At 41.7% G+C, this 19,019-nt stretch overlaps 1 protein-coding gene across 4 annotated transcripts in view; it reads left to right on the plus strand.

Moving 5' to 3' along the window:
* RGS20 (regulator of G protein signaling 20) overlaps nt 1–19,019 on the plus strand; it is a 106,666-nt gene continuing 87,647 nt past the window's right edge. For all 4 annotated transcript variants that reach the window (XM_023184205.2, XM_023184206.2, XM_023184208.2 and 1 more), the window contains exon 1: nt 1–270. In XM_023184205.2, coding sequence (XP_023039973.1) covers nt 106–270 — 165 coding nt within the window. In that variant the 5' untranslated portion in view covers nt 1–105. The remainder of the gene's footprint in view (nt 271–19,019) is intronic.

Raw genomic sequence — 19,019 nt, forward strand, 5'->3', positions numbered from 1 at the left:
AGAGCCAGCCCAGCATTAACCAAACAAAGAGAAACAGAGTGGATCCTGTGCTAATATTGGGAAAACCAGGCAACAGGACTCATTTGGGGCCTTTATTGTGAAAACATGCCCCAGCTTTCCCAAGATAACCAAGAGTGCCTCCAGAAACATTTCTCCAGGCCATCTATATGGACACAGTTTCTGCCCCTGTTTAGGTCTCAGAGATATAATGCAGACATTCACCAAATCACAGAAAATGAAGGAGACCCCAGGGCCGTTCCTGATATCAAGGTAAGGTGATCTCCACAATCCATGATCCTTTCCTGTCAAGGGAAAGTGTTTACCAGAAAGAATATAAAACTATATGCAAGCTTTAGTGTCATTGCTCTCTTATCTTAATGTTTTATCAAAAATGTTTTCAAACCAACCCCAAGGGACATCTAGAACCTAGATGATAATTACCTGATCTATCTAGTTTTCTCCAATCTAAACAGATTCCCCTTACCAAAACAAATTATTATTTATTGCTTTTTTGTTTATTTGTTTGTTTCAGGTGATAACATTCAACAAATCTAGACAGACTTTGTGGCTTTAAGTGTTAGCCCTTGGATGTCTTTCTCAGATATAAATATTATATCCCATATAATAATGAAAGAAAAATTGTAGACTGCTTTCTACAAAAAAAATTCCTAGGGAAAACAATCGATAAACTAAGAACATAAGAACATTAAGGAGCTAAGGGATGTTTTTTCCAAATTAAAAGTTTCCTAAGGTGAATTTCCTAAGCTTGAGTTTCTATCAGTAGGTAATAACATTATTTCTCCAAAGAATGACAATTTACCTGCTGGATGTTGTGTGTATGTTTGAAGAAAATACAGTTTGAGTCTGTAAATCCTCTTAGCTATTAACATCTCGTAAAAGGTTACTTGGTATAGAATATGGACATGTGTTAATGTCTAACAAGCAAGAGCACACTCAAAATTAAGTGTTGCAAAACTATAAAACTGTTCAAATACCTTAACACCAGAAAATTCACCTGTTCTTTTGCCACGGCTCATATCCTGATAATAATCATTATTTATTTGCAAACTCTTTATATAATTCTCTAGGTCTGCCCTTTCTCCTAATGTTATTTTAACCATTTGGCACAAGTGGAGGGGAAAATAATAAAAATAAAAAGGGTCAACACAAAGGTTTTTTTTGTAAATATATAAGGGCCTGTTCTTTTGAGCTTCCAGATGTATGTGAACAAATAACACATGAATTCCCACACCCCCTATTATCATCTAAGCACTAAGAGTTTAGCAAGCTCTAATGAAATGTGATGTAGTGGCCAAGAGTCCTGAATTAATGGACATCTTAATGTAGGCAACACATGCAAAAGATATTTCTAAAAGACAGAATGTGGAGACTATTTTGAGGAAACAGCAAAAACAACAAATATACCCATTATATGATGCATATGTATGCTATTGTATATGTATGTACGTATATGCACGCACACACACATACATATAATTTCAAAGTTCTAACTGTCTTGAGAAGGTATGCTGCAAGTGGAATCAAAGACAAATAAAATGCAAAAATATTTAAAAATCACTGTTACACCTTCCCATGGCATCCTGGAATCAACCATACGCGCTGGTGCTGGACAACCTAACTTCTATCCTAACCTCACTAATCTGTTAACAGGTTCCAGTCTGTACAGCAACAGGTGAGGGTAGAAGGAAGCGATCCAGTTGGGATGCTACTGGCTCCTTCATTTAGTTTTTGCCTTTTGAAAAAAATATTTTTATATTGCATCTGAATACAGAAAGAGGAGACGTGCCTCTTCTAGCAACTGTAAGGATGGAAACACTCAACTCATTTTGAGTCTGCTGATATCATTGAATCCTTACTAACTGCAAAACCTTGGGCTAGGAGCCATAGGGAATAAAGAGAAAGAGCAAGGCCGGGCGCAGTGGCTCAACACCTGTAATCCCAGCACTTTGGGAGGCCGAGACGGGCAGATCACGAGGTCGGGAGATCGAGACCATCCTGGCTTACATGGTGAAACCCCGTCTCTACTAAAAAATACAAAAAAACTAGCCGGGTGCGGTGGCGGGAGCCTGTAGTCCCAGCTACTCAGGAGGCTGAGGCAGGAGAATGGCGTGAACCCGGGAGGCGGAGCTTGCAGTGAGCTGAGATCCGGCCACTGCACTCCAGCCTGGGGGACAGAGCGAGACTCTGTCTCAAAAAAAAAAAAAAAAAAAATAGAAAGAGCAAGATATGCTCCCTCCTTTCTAGAGACTTACCGTATATTGAGAAAGACAAACATTTAGCATATCATCAGCATGACTCATGTCAATAATATAAGGTACCTACATAATTATCGTACATTTTTTCAAGCAGTAAGGTATTAGAGGAGGAATATGATCACTCTGGGGTAAGACGATTGAAGAAGCCCAGTGTTAGAGTGAAAGCAGTGAAATCGAAGGTAGACGTGAAATAATGTCTAAGAACGTACATATAGAGGCAGAAAGAGGGAACATGGGCTAAAATGTATCTAGACATCAAGAGGTCAGTCACAAATTCTCCAAAAATCCTCAACCTAAGCTTTACAGTTCCTGCAAAACTTACCCCCAAATAGATCATGGGCTTAAATGTACAACTACATGGAAAATTATAGAACTTTTAGGAAAAAAAATGGGAAAAAATCTTTATGAGCTAGGGCTAGGTGAAGAGTACACAGACACCAAAGAATCATGATCCATGCAAGAAAATAATCCATGAATAAGACTTCATTAGAATCTAAAAAACTTTTGCCCTACCAAAGACTCTATTGAGAGGATAAAAGACAGCATACAGACGGTAGGAAAATACTTTCACCCCCATGTCTGCCAAACACCTTGAACCGAGAATAAAGAATTCTCAAAACTCAAGAGTAAAAGACAAACAATCCAACAAGAATATGGGCAAAAGACATGAACAGGCATTTTACTGAAGAGAATATGCAGATGGCAAATAAATATATGAAAAGACAGTCAACATTGTTAGCCATTAGGGAGATGCAAATTAAAGTCACAGTGAAATATCACTACACACCCAGCAGAATGGGTAAAATGGAGAAAAAATAGTGGCTATAAAAATGGCTAGAATGGCTAAAATGACTAAAATTGTGACAACACAAACTGCTGGAAAGGATACAGAGAAACTGAATCATTCATGCATTGCTGATAGGAATGTAAAATAGTACAAACAATCTGGAAAACAATTTGGCAGTTTCTCATAAAATTGAAGATACAACTACCATATGGTCTAGCAATTTCACTATTAGGCATTTATCCCAGAGAAATGAAAACCTACATTTACACCAACCCTGTATGCCAATGTCCACAGCTGCTTTATTTGTAATAGTCAAAAACCAGAAACAACCCAAAAGCCCTTCAAGAGATGAATGATTAAACAAACCGTGGTACATCCATACCGTGGAATCCCATGGAGCCACTAAAAGGAATGAACTACTGATACACAACACAACTTGGGTAGACTTCAGGGACTGATGCTGAGCAGGGGAGAAAAAGCCAATTCCAGAAAGTCACACACTACATATATGTGTATGATTCTATATAAGCCACTCTTTTTTTTTTCTTTGAGATGGAATCTTGCTCTGTCACCCAGGCTGTAGTGCAGTGGGGTGATCTCGGCTCATTATAACCTCTGCCTCCTGGGTTCAAGCTATTCTCTCACCTCTGCCTCCCGAGCAGCTAGGACTACAGGCATGCGCCGCCACACCCAGCTAATTTTTGTATTTTTAGTAGAGACAGGGTTTCACCATGTTGGCCAGGCTGATCTTGAACTCCTGACCTCAAGTGATCTGCCCACCTCAGCCTCCCAAAATGCTGGGGCTACAGATGTGAGTCACCGTGCCCAGCCTACATAAGCCAGTCTTGAAATAAAATTATAGACATAGAGAACAGATTCGTGGTTGCCAAAGATTAGGGATTAGGTAGGGTGATGGGTATAGCTACAAAGGAGTCATACTTTAAAGGGAGCCTGGTGGCGATGAACCAGTTCTGTGTCTTGACTGCAGTGGCAGTTATGCACATTATATATGTAATGTGCTAAAGTTGCATGAAACTATACACGTGCACACACAGAAATGAGTGAAATCTGAATAAGCTCTGTGAATGGTACCCTTTTCATTTCCTAGTTTTGATGTTGTTCTTTAGTTATGCAGTCTCCATTGAGGGAAAGTGGGTGATCAGTACACGGGACCACTCTGTACATTCTGTGTACGTGATTTCCTATGACTGTAGCATTATTTCAAAATAAGCAATCTTAAAAAGCAAACCTCTAAAGGTAGGTTAAACTGACAATATGACACACAGATCGCCTGCATTTATTGTGGTTATTCCAGTTGTTCTTTTCATTTGGCTCCTTGGGTTAATAGCATTCATGTGATCTGACCTGTTTTAGAGATGAGAAAACAAGTTTGGATATACTATTGGTTGCATATGTAAAGTCAGCTGAGAGGTGATTTGAACCTGGATTTTCTGACGCTGATTTCAATAAGTATCTGATAGCTTCTGACAGGGATTTAAAAAGTGGACTGTAGTTTCCTTGACTTGAAGCCAGTCTTCTTAATAGTACTTTCTGTATGGTTTCTGCCCCAAATAGTCCAACACAGGCCACTAATTTACTACAGAATCCCATACACCTGCATATACACTCACACACTTGTCTTCATCGGATTATTTTTTAGGTATTGTATTTTTCTTTTTTTTTTTTTTTTTTTGAGACTCAGTCTTGCTCCATCACCCAGGCTGGAGTGTAGTGACACGATCTCAGCTGATTGCAACCTCCGCCTCCCAGGTACAAGTGATTCTCCTGCCTCAGCCTCCCAATTAGCTGGGACTAAAGACGCCCGCCATCACCCCCAGCTACTTTTTTTTTTGTATTTTTAGTACAGACAGGGTTTCACCATGTTGACTGGGCTGGTCACAAACTCCTGACCTCATGTGATCCATCTGCCTTGGCCTCCCAAAGTGCTGAGATTACAGGTGTGAGCCACCGTGCCCAGCTGATCAGATTTTTTTTTCTTCCATCAGGGTTTTTGTTTCCTTTCAGGCCAGGAATGCAAGCGGGAGGGCGGGTGAACTCTAGGCCAGCAGTTTTTCTAGACAATCAACATGAGGAAGAGAAAGTGTTACAGCTGCTCTAGTGAGAAGTCAACTCTGTCAATATATATGTTTATGTGTGTGCATTCTTTCTCAAAAATAAACATGGTCAGAGTTTAGACAAGAGAGCTGTTTCCACAAGGTTATTTTTCAGCCCATTCCAAAGTCAATGCCCTTCTGAAAGTGTGGGCTTCTAAGTGCTCTGCTGTTCCAGACGTGTGATCCCTAGAGCAGCTGATCAAAGCACTTATTTTAAGACCTTATACACAGAAAGGAGAAAATAAATCTCAAGGCACCAAAGGGCAGCTACAAAGACAATGGAGCCTTGTGTGATGAAAATGATAGAGGAAAGAAGGAAAGAAAAACAGCTTAGTAAGAGAGCAATTATGCCTGTTGGCCAAATACCTTACCATTAGTGTATTCAGAAGACAGAATTATTCTGTCCTGCCTCCTTTTGTGAAAGAGTAAGTTCACTGAGAAGAATAAAGTTGATTCTTATTTTCTTGAAGGCCCTCTGAAAATAATTCCATAGTAATTAGTTTAACACTTGAGATGTTCACAAACCTATTGAGGAAAAGTCTCATTTGGAAGTCAGCCATGCTTCTGTCTGCCGTGGCTAGCATGCATACGTTCAGTGGCCCTCTGGCACCTGCTGCAGGGTCTTCCCAAGTGAGGCCCAGGGGATGTGGCTCCACAGGCCTGCGGCTCAGGGCCTTGGATTCTCAGTGAGCAGTACTTACATGATCTTCCTTTGATGGAGACCATAAGGAAGACCTTGGGTATGATCTTTGGGAAAGTGAAAAAATGTCTTCAATTATTCAGCCTCTGAGCTCACAGAACCCAGGACAATCCATGTGACACTAAGAACAAAACAAAGAGGGGTGGGGAGAAAGGGAAGACGTTGGTCAAAGGCCGCAAAGTATCAGCGAGATTAGAGAAATAAATCTGAGTGATCTATTCTACAGTATGGTGACGGTAGTTAATACAGCTTGAGCATCCCTAACTTGAAGTCCAAAATGCAAAATGCTCCAAAATCTGAAACTTGAGTGCAGATATGACATTCAAAAGGAATGCTCATTGGAGCATTTCAGATTTGGATTTTTAGATTCGGGATGCTGAACCAGTAAATATAATGCAAATATTCCAAAAGCTGACAAAAATCTGAAATCCAAAACACTTCTTGTCCCAAACATTTTGTGTAAGGAATACTCAGCTTGTAATCATGTATATTTCATATTTCAAAGTTGCGAAAAAGTAAATTTTTAACTGTCTCATTACAAAAAAAAATAGATGAGGTGATGTTTATGTTAGCTTTATTTAAGGTTTCTACCATGTATACAAATATTAAAACATCACATTGTACCATAAATACATGCAATTATTATGTGTGAATTAAAAATAAAAATAAACAAAATAAAAATAAAATAGTGTTTCAGCTTGTCATAAAAGGTACTTATCATCCCAGAGACTTTTCTTATATAGCTACCTTGGACAATCCCTTACATTAATTAAGCACCTAAGATACCAGCTAATACCTTTCAAAGTAATAAATGAAATGGTGATCAATTTAAAAGTAAATGGTGGCCAGATGTGGTGGCTCACACCTGTAGTCCCAGCATTTGGGATTACACTGGCAGCCGTCACCACACCATCCACTGGGCTCTAATCTGAACACCTACACACTCCACTTACAATTCTGATTGAGACTCTGAACAGGAAAAATGGAAAACCATTCTATCAATGAAACAGACTAGTATCTCACTGTGGTAAGGCCCTCTGGTAGCAGGAGAGGTCATAAATAGAAAACTCAAGTGACTATAAATAAAAAGTAAAGCAGTCTTTATATCAGAAATGGATGTGTGTATATATAAAATTAAATATATATACACACACATCCTTTTAAAAACATATATACACATACCTGAAAGAAAGCATAATGTGTATTTGTGCTTTCCAGATATACATTGGCTTGAAAAAAGTCAATGCAATATCACAAAGAGCCAGAGGTGGCATTGCTGAATAAAGAGAGGCAGAGAAGAGTGAAAAGGGAGATGGCGCGTGATAACTGATTCACCCTGGAGGTTTTAGAAACAACTGAGACGCCCCCAAGCAAGGAAGGTGGAGAAGGGTCTCCCATCATCAGCTGGGGCAAGCTCAAAAGATTATTTGCGACAGTTAAGGTGGCCCCATGTTTTTTAACCTGTAGGCCATGTCCAATGCCCCCTTGACTGTCTGAAAAATATCCAGCAATGGAACGGGGTTATGTTTTAAAAAAAACAAAAAACTGCTGGGGGTGAGGCAGAGGAAGTGGGAAGTACTGCAAGTGCTTTCAAAAGAGACATGTGATCTTTGATTTGCCTTAAAATAATACAGGGCAGGAGGGAAGTAGGAGTGTAAGAGATAATACAGAATTGGCAATATGTTGTTAATTATTGAAACTGGGTGATGGATATGAGGGTTCATGAAGATAATCACTCAGTTTTTTGTATTTTGAAAATTAACATAATACATTTATTTTTAAGAATCCCAAAGACTAGAGCTTACGATGTGCCTTTAAATTTAAATAACAAACTTTTCATCTTCTATTTATACACCACAGTGGGAGCTGTTGTGTATGCTACCTAGCAAACATTCAGTAATTGCGCACATCATCTTGACCTTTCAGGGGAATTTTTTTAAATGGAAAAAAAATTCCATATGAAAATCAAAGAAGTATACTGCAAAAATCCTGGCTAGCTTTAGTAGACTGGTCTGTTTGTCTTTTCATTGATTTTACAACTCTTAGATTTTAAATGGTTTTAATGGTTAGGGAAAAATATATCTAGTACCATTTCCATTGTTCAAAAGGTCTCATAAAATCATGTTGGCTTCCCTGCTGAAATCAAGCCAGTCTTCACAAAGCCACAGAATCACTGCAAATGCTTTAGAAAATTTACATTAAAGTTTTACCCTCTTGCAAGATAAAGATGTGGATAAACTATACTGGGAACCTCAGGGAATGTATTAGTCCTTTTTCATACTGCTATGAAGAAATACCCGAGACTAGTTGATATATAAAGGAAAAGAGGTTTAATGGACTCACAGTTCCACACGGCTAAGGAGGCCTCACAATCATAGTGGAAGGCAAAGGAGGAGCAAAAACATGTCTTACATGGTGGCAGGCAAGAAAGCATGTGCAGGGGAACTGCCCTTTATAAAACCGTCAGATCTCGTGTGACTTATTCACTATCGTGAGAACAGCACAGGAAAAACCCACCCCCACTATTCAATTACCTCCCACTGGGTCCCTCCCACGGCACATGGGGATTATGGGAGCTACAATTCAAGATGAGATTTGGGTGGGGACACAGCCAAACCATACCAGGGAGTAAAATTGTTTTTCTAGGTTCTCTAGAAACCATCTAATTCCATTCTATGAGAAAAGGTGATCCAAATCAAGCTTGTGTCATTTAAGAGTTTATTTTAGAAACTTCTATAGAATAGTTTTATAGCTCTTGCATTTAAAATGACTGAAAAATGAAATTTTAAGATGAAGCAAATATGTTGAAAAGATAACAGTTTAAACTACATAGTGACAATTGGAATATATTCAAATATTCAAGAAAGAAACCCAAATCACAGGCTACGAAAGTAATTTGATTTGACATCAACTATGTAACCAAATATGTTTTCCCATAAGACTACATTTGGCTTATACGATTTCGAATTCTCAACACTAAAAATTGTAAGGATTTATATTCAAGTGATAGGTCACTCAAAGAACTTTTATTCAAAATAATACTGGAAATGAACTAAAATATGGAAGACATTGTCTCACATCTTTGTAACTGTCTGTTCAAATTGCATGTGACTAGAAGACAAAAGGTAATGGCAAGGAAGCAGGAGGCTAACAGCCCAGGAACCTCATCCCAGGAATATGTGGAAGATGCTAGAAAGACAGTTTAACGCCAGCAAACCGCCTCTAAGAGCTGTGGCTCCATGTTCTCTTTCCAAATTCCTAGGAGAGAGGATCTGGCCCAGTATACATGTGGTTTCTGTCTCAAGATCCATCAGCCTTGCTGGGTGCGGTGGGTCACACCTGTAATTCCAGCACTCTGGGAGGCCAAGACAGGCAGATCACTTGAGGTCAGGAGTTTAAGACCAGCCTGGCCAACATGGTGAAACCCCATCTCTACTAAAAAATACAAAAATTAGCCGGGTGTGGTGGCACATGCCTGTAATCCCAGCTATTCAGGAGGCTGAGGTAGGAGAATTGCCTGAACCCGGGAGGCAGAGGCTGCAGTCAGCCAGAATTGCACCACTGCACTCTAACCTGGGCAACAGCGTGAGATCCTGTCTCCAAAAAAAAAATCCATCAGTCCTAGCTGTTCTGTAGGTTGTAAGACAATCTTAAGGCGTCATCCAGCACATATTTTGGTTGATTGCAACTTTAAACCAGCTTATGGGGTTCCCAAATCAAGGATGGCACCTGAAGTAGACAGCCCTGATTTAGATATTTGAGGCCTGGCATATTTATATCTATCACCCACAAGCTTTGTGACCATGCCTCAGAGATGATTCTACACATCTTCTCTGTTTATCTCCTATTCCCACCACCAGACATTCTGAAAAGCATCTGTGGATGAGCCCCACAAAACTAAAGTCTAGAGTCAGCAGACCCTCAGCCCCTAGGGGACACAGGCCGTGAAGTTCTTGTGTGACCCTCTGTCCTCTCTTGAGTCAAGCCAGTTGACCCAGTGTGGGTCATCAGATAACCACCCACACTGATACATGAGTATTTTTACCTATAAGTTATCAACAAAATATATAGACTGTGTGAAGTTGCATAAAAATAGTAGAACAAAATATGACCAAATGAAATGAATAAAACATTACTTGAAAGAAATGATCAAAGCAGTTGATATCACCAATGTCACACTGCATTTCTGAATTCTATCATAAATCTGCTCTCTCTGCTTCTGCAAGTTGTATTTAAGGCTTTCATCTGTGACCATTTGCCCAGAGGTTCATGTTCTGAAGGACATATTTTTGAAGTTTTCATTTGAAGAGAAAGTATTATTACCATCATCATCATCCCAAGAGGACATGCAGTTAATTTTACACAGAGTTTTGTTGAAGAATGAGTTTGCTGAATTAAAAAGCAAGCTTATGATCAGCAAAGAAAATCCAGGTACTATCGCTTCCTTTTTTCTGTTTTTGCCTTGTCTTAAAAATACCTGCACCTGATTATTTTTAACAACTTATTAGCATCATTAAGATCTGTAAGCTTCCCCTTTCCCAGAGCTGCAATTTTGGAGAAGCCACACATCTCCCATCATTTGTTGGCCCATGGGGAGTCCAAGCTTTGGGGAGCCAACCATTGCCCCACATTGCCCCGCATGGATTCTTTGCTACCCTGAAGATAAACAGAGTGAAGGTGAGGAGGATGTGAGGAACAGGAGGCAAAAGAGGGTCCCTCAGGCCTCTGGTCGTTAGCCTGGACCAAACTAGAAGTTAAGAGAAGTTCGCCTCCCCTCTCTCTCACCCACCCCTCACCTTAGACTCTTCCCCAACATCCACAGGCATACCCTAGGAACCTCATTCTCTCATTCCAGCCTAGTTTCTCCCTTTAATCAAAGAAATAAAAGTTCAAATTCGTACGCACTTAGATGTAAATGAATTCATATATCACTCCTGTTCATGAAATCTATAGGGAACATTCATATTAGATCCACAAGAATGAACCTGAGTAGTGTAATTTGTACCATATAAAATCTGAGCAGGCGGGAAACTTGGGGTTCAGGGCTACTTCCAGCCCCTCCTCAGAAGCCACACTCCAGCGTGATGCAAATCCCGCTGGCTTCTACTTCTGATCACAGAGAAGGTGCAGCGTTCCTTGGTTCTGTCTTCACTTCAAAACCTCCTCCTTTATAAAAAAATTAGCTGGAGGGCGAGGCATAGTGGCTCATCCCTGTAATGCCAGCAGTTTAGAAGGCCAGTAGTTTGGGGCCAGCCTGGACAACAAAGAGAGAGCCTGTTTCCACAAAAAAATTTAAAAATTAGCCGGGTGAGTGGCACATGCCCCTAAGTCCCGGCTACTCAGGAGGCTGAGGCATGAGGATTGCTGAGCCCAGGAGTTAGAGACCGCAGTGAGCTATGATCATGCCACTACCCTCCAGCCTGCGTGACAGAGTGAGACCCTATCTCTAAAAAGAAAAGAAAATCTCCTCCTTTTCTAAGCAGTTTTGGCCAAAAGCCAGGTTGTAATTCTGCTTGGTTTATCCATTAGAAATGGGCTGGGTTTTTAGATACATTAAATCATAAAGGGAGGGGGAAATGAATGCCTTTGGGTTTTAGGAAATCGGGAACCAGAGAGCTCATGACATTTTCTTTTCTTTTCTTTTCTTTTTTTTTTTTTTTTTTTTTCTGAGATGGAGTTTCGCTCTTGTAGCTCAGGCTGGAGTATAATGGCGCGATCTCGGCTCACTGCAACCTCTGCCTCCCGGTTCAAGCGATTCTCCTGCCTCAGCCTTCCGAGTAGCTAGAACTACAGGCATGTGCCACCATGCCTGGCTAATTTTGTATTTTTAGTAGGGACGGGGTTTCTCCATGTTGGTCAGGCTGGTCTCAAACTCCCAACCTCAGATGATCCACCCGCCTCAGCCTCCCAAAGTGTTGGGATTACAGGTGTAAGCCACCATGCCCGGCCATGACATTTTCCAATTCCTTCTCCCTGAGTCAAGATTCAGAGCTCATTGCTCCCTTCTTGGAATACAGCCCTCCACCTCACTCCCAGATGCAATAAGCATTCTCAGGGGCCCAAGAGCAGATGGGCTCTTCTTTGGTAATGCTTTTTAAAGGCAGGGAGTAGAACAATGGTGAATGGTGACATCTGGTGGAAATCCAAGCATTGCAGCACTTCGAACCAGCATGACTTGAGGCTCATTTGTAACTAACTGAAGTCTGAGTACTTGAAGATGTCCTTTTTTACCAAGTGAAAAGCTCAGTGATATCACCGTTTTGGCTGACACAGGTACAAACTGCCACCACGCAGGATGATGACGTAAAGGGAAATGTCTTTGAAATGCCAAGAATTCGTTTTTGAATTCAGGTCTAAGTTGGATTTCATTCTCTGAGTCTTCATTTTATCTTTTTTTTCTTTTTTTTTTTAAGGCAGAGTCTCACTTTGTCACCCAGGCTGGAGTACAATGGCGCCATCTCGGCTCACTGCAACCTCTGCTTCCCGGGTTCAAGCAATTCTCCTGCCTCAGCCTCCCAAGTACCTGGGACTACAGGTGCCCACCACCACACCCGGCTATTTTTTTTTTTTTTTTTTTTTTTGTATTTTTAGTAGAGACGGGGTTTCACCATGTTAGCCAGGATGGTCTCAATCTCCTGACCTCATGATCTGCCGTCCTCGGTCTCCCAAAGTGCTGGGATTACAGGCATGACATTTTATCTTGTACAAAATCAAGACAATAATAATTTTCACATACAATCTGAATGGGTTGCTTTGGAAAAAATCAAATGAGACAAGACATGTAAAAATGCTGGTAAACTATAAAGACATAGGCTTTTTAAAAAAACTCAGATATGGCTGAGCTTGGTGGCTCATGCCTGTAATCCCAGCAACACTTTAGGAGACCAAGGCAGGTGGATCACTTGAGGTCGGTCAGGAGTTCAAGACCAGCCTGGATAACATGGTGAAACCCCATCTCTACAAAAATACAAAAAAAATTAGATGGGCATGATGGCAGGTGCCTGTAATCCCAACTACTCAGGAGGCTGAGGCAGGAGAATCGCTTGAACCCAGAAGTCCGAGGTTGCAGTGAGCTGAGATTGCACCATTGCACTCCAGCCTGGCAACAGAGCAAGACTCCATTTCAAAAAAAAAAACTAAGATACCTTGAGTATTTTTTATTTAAAGCCTGCATCAGTGGGTCCAGCTTTCCATTAGCCCTGTGCTGCCTCCTGGAAACCCCTTGGAAACCTATGGGCTGGGTTTGTAGCCAGTTTCTCCCACAACAGTTGTTAATCTAGTTATCTCTATCTGCAGATGGACCTTGTACCTACTGGGCACAAAGTAAGAGCCCAGTTAATATTGACAGGTCAGTTGATCAGTAGATATAGAAATGCATTATATCCCTAATTTTTTTCCACTGTGTGGATGAAACAAGAGTCATCTGATTAAGGTCAGGGAGCATATGGTATTTCTTCATGTCTTCAAACTGAAATTGTTAAAATCTTTCTTCAGACAAATGTTTCACATGCTCCAAAAGAAATTAATGACAGTTAAGAATCCTGAATGGCCCCCAAAATGTTTCATTTCAAGGCAGTGCCAACCTCCAACTTCCCCAAGAAAAACATCCCTTTTAAAATGCCAAGCAAAACAGTCTAATTCAGTCGCGTCCAACTCAAAGAAATCAATGCCCGCTAACAAGTTCTCCCAGCAGCCGGGCCAGAGGAGGGAGAAAGCCTTAGAACGACAGGGCCCCACATGGCCTGAACGAGGCTCGCACAAAGCCTGGTTTATTAGGAACCACTGGAAAAGCTATAAAGCCCAAGCAGCCTTCCTGAGCCTGTCACAAATTGTCCACTTTGGAGAGAACAATGTCTTCCCTGTTCTTGCCATCTTGTTTGTTGATTTTCAGGCTCCATCAGTGTGAAATTGAGAGATCCGGCCCAGGTCCGTGGGGACAAATGGAGTGGCCCTCTTGTGTCAGGCCTTCTCTGAACATCCATTTTAACAAACCTCATACCTTCAGGGTCTACTCATGCAATTGCTACAGTCTCTACCCCAGTTTCTCGCCTCTGTATCAAGGAAGAGATGAGATGCATTATTTACAAATGTAAAACCACATCTATCAAAAAATATGTTTATTATAAAAGTGTTAGACATAACAGCATAATAAAATCTTATGTGCCCATTACCCAGCTTCAACAATTATCAACTCCAGATCATGTCATTTTGAAGTTCATTCGTTTAGCAGATATTCATTCAGTACATGTTATATACCAGTACTGCTTAGGATTTTTTGTGAGGGTTTTTTGTTTTGTTTGTTTGTTTTTAAGACAGAGTTTGCCCTGTCGCCCAGGCTGGCATAGCGGCGTGATGTCGGCTCACCGTGACCTCTGCCTCCTGGGCTCGAGCTATTTTCATGCTTCAGCCTCCCGAGTAGCTGAGATTACAGGTGTGTACCACGGTGCCCAGCTAATTTTATCCATTTTTAATGGGGCTTCACTGTTTTGGCCAGGCTGGTCTTGAACTCCTGGCCTCAATCCAAAGTACTGGATTACAGGCATGAGCCATTGTACCTGGTCGACTGCACAGGGTTTTGAGACAGAGGTCTGAATATTGCAAAGTCCTGAGGCTCCCAGAATTCAGAGCCTGATGGGAAAACAGACTATCACAATACAGAGCACACAGGCAACCCCAACGTGAGAGAGCTTCCTGAGGGAAATGGCATCTCAGCTAAGACTTGAAGGATAAATAGGAGAGGAGATTGCCCTGGGAGAGAAGAAGAGGAAACTGGAGAGTGGAGTGATTCAGGCAGAAGAAGGAGTTGACACAAAGTCCCAGGAATGAGAATGAACAAGGAAATTTTAGGAACGGAAGGAGCATGAATGTGAATGGTGCTTTGAGTACCAAGGAATAGGTGACAGAAAGATGGGTAGACAAAGTACACATCAACAAATCGCAGAACGTCATCTATGCCATGTAAAGTCACTTGAACTACATCCTGTGGAGAAATGAGGAGCCTCTGTGAGGCTAAAAGGAAGGAAAGAACAGGACACATTTACCTTTTTTATTTTATTTTATTTTATTTTTTGAGTCTTCCTCTGTCACCCAGGCTAGAGTGCAGTGGCGCAATCTCAGCTCACTGCAACCTCTGCCTCTCAGGTTCAAGCGATTCTCCTGCCTTAGCCTCCTGAGTAGCTGAGATTACAGGCACCCGCCATCACATGCCTGGCTAATTTTTGTATTTTTAGTAGAGGCGGGGTTTCACCATGTTGGCCAGACTGGTCTTGAACTCCTGACCTTAGGTGATCCGCCTGCCTTGGCCTCCCAAAGTTCTGGGATTACAGGCTTGAGCCACCGAGCCCAGCCTCACATTTATGTTTTAGAAAGATCCCTCGTCTGTAAGGTGGGGAATGGAGTGGGGTGGACACAGGTGCCGTGTAGGTGCAAAGGCTGGAGCTGTTTAGGAGGCCACTGCAATTTAATTAAGAGAGCTGGGAAATAACCGAGGGGATGTTGAGAAGTACGTGCTTGGGGAGGCAGGTTGGCTCTGGAGCTCTCGCTGGGGATTATGCTCTGCTTCCTCTGCAAGGTGGAAGGTTTGGGGTTTGGATGTGTGAGTGTCCTAAGAGAGGGCATTGGAGACTGATTATGTATCAGAGAATGGGTCGCATGCTGAACCCAGACGTAGGCTCGGCAAGAAGCTCTAGAGACCATCTTCACTAAGTGCCGTGGCACAAACAAGGAAACTGAGGCCCAGGTGAGTACAGAGATGGATCCAAAGTCACAAGGGAGACTTGTGGTCAGGTCTTCCTCTCCTGACCCTTCCTCTGTGCTTTAGCCAGCTGTCTCCCTTTATTTCACCAGTACCTTAGGAGAGTAGCAGAGCCTGGGAAAATGTGACAATTCAAATGGTGGCGGTGTGAAATTTATCTCTTATGCCACTCAAAAAAGAGAAGTTGTTTTTAAAAAAAAAAAAAAATTATTCTGAGCAACAGCATCCCCTACATTTCACATGCTACATTTTTCATGCCTGCATTTGCTTCCACCAGCTCTTGGGATTTGGATGAGAAGGTTTTTCATTTCTCATGGTTACTAACATCCATCTTCAAAAAACCTTAGAATGAAATATTACAGTATGAACCTTGTTGACTTGTTTTACAGACTAACAATATTCTAGACTCCACGGATTTAATTTACCAAAGGTGTCTGGCATTACCTGAGGCAGATCTTGCTAACGTCTTCACTTTGGTGTGTATTCTTTACTATCTAAAATGTCAGGGGGTCTGTCATTTCTAATGCCCTGTTGGCATCTAAAATACTGTTTCCAAATTTTAGGTAAATCCAACCATTATGGAAGTAGCATTCTTCTTTCTTTTTTTCTTTTCCCCAAGACAGGGTCTCAGATCACCAGTGCAGTGGTGTGATTCCAGCTCACTGCAGCCTAAACTTCCTGGGCTCAGGTGATCCTCCCATCTCAGTCTCCTGGATAAGCTGGGACTACAGGCACACACCACCATATCTGTCTAATTTTTTGTATTTTTTGTAGAGCCGGGGTTTTGCCATGTTGCCCAGGCTGGTCTCGAACTCCTGTGCTCAAATAATCTGTCCACCTCAGCCTCCCAAAGTGCTGGGATTACAGGCATGAGCCACCGTGCCTTGTCAAAGCTGTGTCATTCTTTTTACTATTTTTGCATTATTCAGAGAACTAATCAATTTACTAAGTAAAGTGGAGAATTAGCAGCCATGTGACTAACTGAGCTAGTACCTACAGAATTCAAGTCAGTAATTCAACCTCCTGTGTAGGCTTGGAAATATGGAATTAGTAACTAGTCATTGAATTCCTATTATTTGCTGAGTGTGAGAGGATGACAAATTTAAATTTTGGTCTAAGACAATGAATGTGGTCAAAAGCACTTAATTACTCCTAGAAACTATCATAAATAGGCATTGGAAGAATATGAACCAACAATATCACTCTCATAGATTACAGTCATCAGCATCAGTTAACAATGACTGTCTCTTGGATATGGTGTCAAGGAGCGTGACAGCCAGAAGGCGGGACTGGGGAGACAGTTCTACTCCTAACTCGCACTAACAGAAATCATCCTCACTGGTCTGCAGTTTACTCATCGAATAGCTGGGAGCAGGAGGGAGTAGTTATTGAAATAACGTTTATAGGAACATTTTATAAATGTTTATACCTCAGGGTAAAAAAAAAAGTCAACATTTTTATAATAAAGAGAAGTATACAGAACATGTGTTTTTATAGGGTTCTACTATTCTCTAGGAATAACTTCTTTGGTAAAATATACATATGTATGTCTATATTAGATATAGATATACATACTGAATTTTTAAAATTGTAAACCACCATGATAAGAAAATATTGTAGTTTGAACAAATGCTTTTTTTTTTTTTTTTTTGAGACGGAGCCTCCCTCTGTTACCCAGGTTGAAGTGTAGTGGGGCAATCTCAACTCACTGCAACCTCCGCCTCCCAGGTTCGAGCAATTCTCCTGCCTCAGTCTCCCAAATAGCTGGGATTACAGGTACACACCACCACGCCTGGTTAATTTCTGTATTTTTAGTATTTTTAGTAGAGACGGGGTTTTACCATGTTGGCCAGGCTGGTCTTGAACTCCTGACCTCAGGTGATCTGCCCGCCTCAGCCTCCCAAAGTGCTGAGATTACAGGCATGAGACACCACGCCTGGCAACAAATGTAATTTTTATAGAGCCGAGGATCCCGGAAAAACATTCTAAAGCTTCAAAAATGAGTTTTAAATGTTTCTTTTCAATTTTCTGATATCAAATGTAATAACTCCTGTCCTGCTCTTTGGGGATATAGAATGCTACAGGAAAAGAAACAGGAGCTTTAGTTTATTTCATGTTTGTTTTTCTTTCTAGTTAGTTAGCAAATATAAAAAGTGGGGAGAAAGCACAGTTAGATCTTGGAATCTTAGGACTTTGGCACATGGACTCTTTGTATTCCTGTCATTTAAAACGTTGTTTAGTTAATTCACATTTATTTATTAGGACATTCAAAATTAAAACAGGGGCTGAGTGCGGTAGCTTCTGTCTGTAATCCCAGCACTTTGGTAGGCTGAGGTGAGCAGATCACTTGAGGTCAGGAGTTCGAGACCAGCCTGGCCAACATGGTGAAACCCCGTCTCTACGAAAAATACAAAAATTAGCCAGGCATGCTGGCAGTTGACTGTAGTCCCAACTACTCAAGAGGCTGAGGCAGAAGAATCGCTTGAACCTGGAAGTTGGAGGTTGCAGTGAGCCAAGATCGCGCCATTGCACTCCAGCCTAGGTGATAGCACGAGAGACACTCAGTCTCAACACAAACAAACAAAAAACCAAAACAACACAAAATTAAAATAGCGCAGCTTTACAGTTGTCAGGACCAGTAGGCTACACACACCAAGATAACATGGAAAGGCTTATTGATCACATATTGAGGCTCTCTGAGCAGAACAGGGCAGGACCCCAAGCAGGCCCAAAACTGACAGAGAAAGGAGCATGGTTTGAGGTTCACGGTGGGACTGAGTGGAGGGTTCTCCTTTGCAAGGACCAGGACTTGCGTGGTTTGAACTTCCTGCAGGTGCTGCCCAAGGAGGGAGCACCGGCACTTTTGTGTCAGCTTGCCCAGATGTCGGGCAGACGGAGGAGTAGGAGTGATGGTGACTAGAAGCTGCCAATGGCCAGACAACCAAAAAAATGATTCTGGGCCGGGCTCAGTGGCTCAAGCCTGTAATCCCAGCACTTTGGGAGGCCGAGACGGGCGGATCATGAGGTCAGGAGGTCAAGACCATCTTGGCTAACACGGTGAAACCCCATCTCTACTAAAAAATACAAAAAACTAGCTGGGCAAGGTGGCAGGCACCTGTAGTCCCAGCTACTCGGGAGGCTGAGGCAGGAGAATGGCGTGAACCCGGGAGGCGGAGCTTGCAGTGAGCTGAGATCCGGCCACTGCACTCCAGCCTGGGAGACAGAGCAAGACTCCGTCTCAAAAAAAAAAAAAAAAAATTGATTCTGTATCACAGACTCTTTATTACAACAATGTGAAGAACAACATATATAGTCAGTCTCCATCCTGCCCTTTCCAACCACCATTCTCTCACCCAAGGCAACAACTCTTCACTTTTTTCAGCTCCTA

The sequence above is a fragment of the Piliocolobus tephrosceles genome, chromosome 7 (genome assembly GCF_002776525.5).
Source record: "Piliocolobus tephrosceles isolate RC106 chromosome 7, ASM277652v3, whole genome shotgun sequence".
Lineage (NCBI taxonomy): Eukaryota > Metazoa > Chordata > Mammalia > Primates > Cercopithecidae > Piliocolobus > Piliocolobus tephrosceles.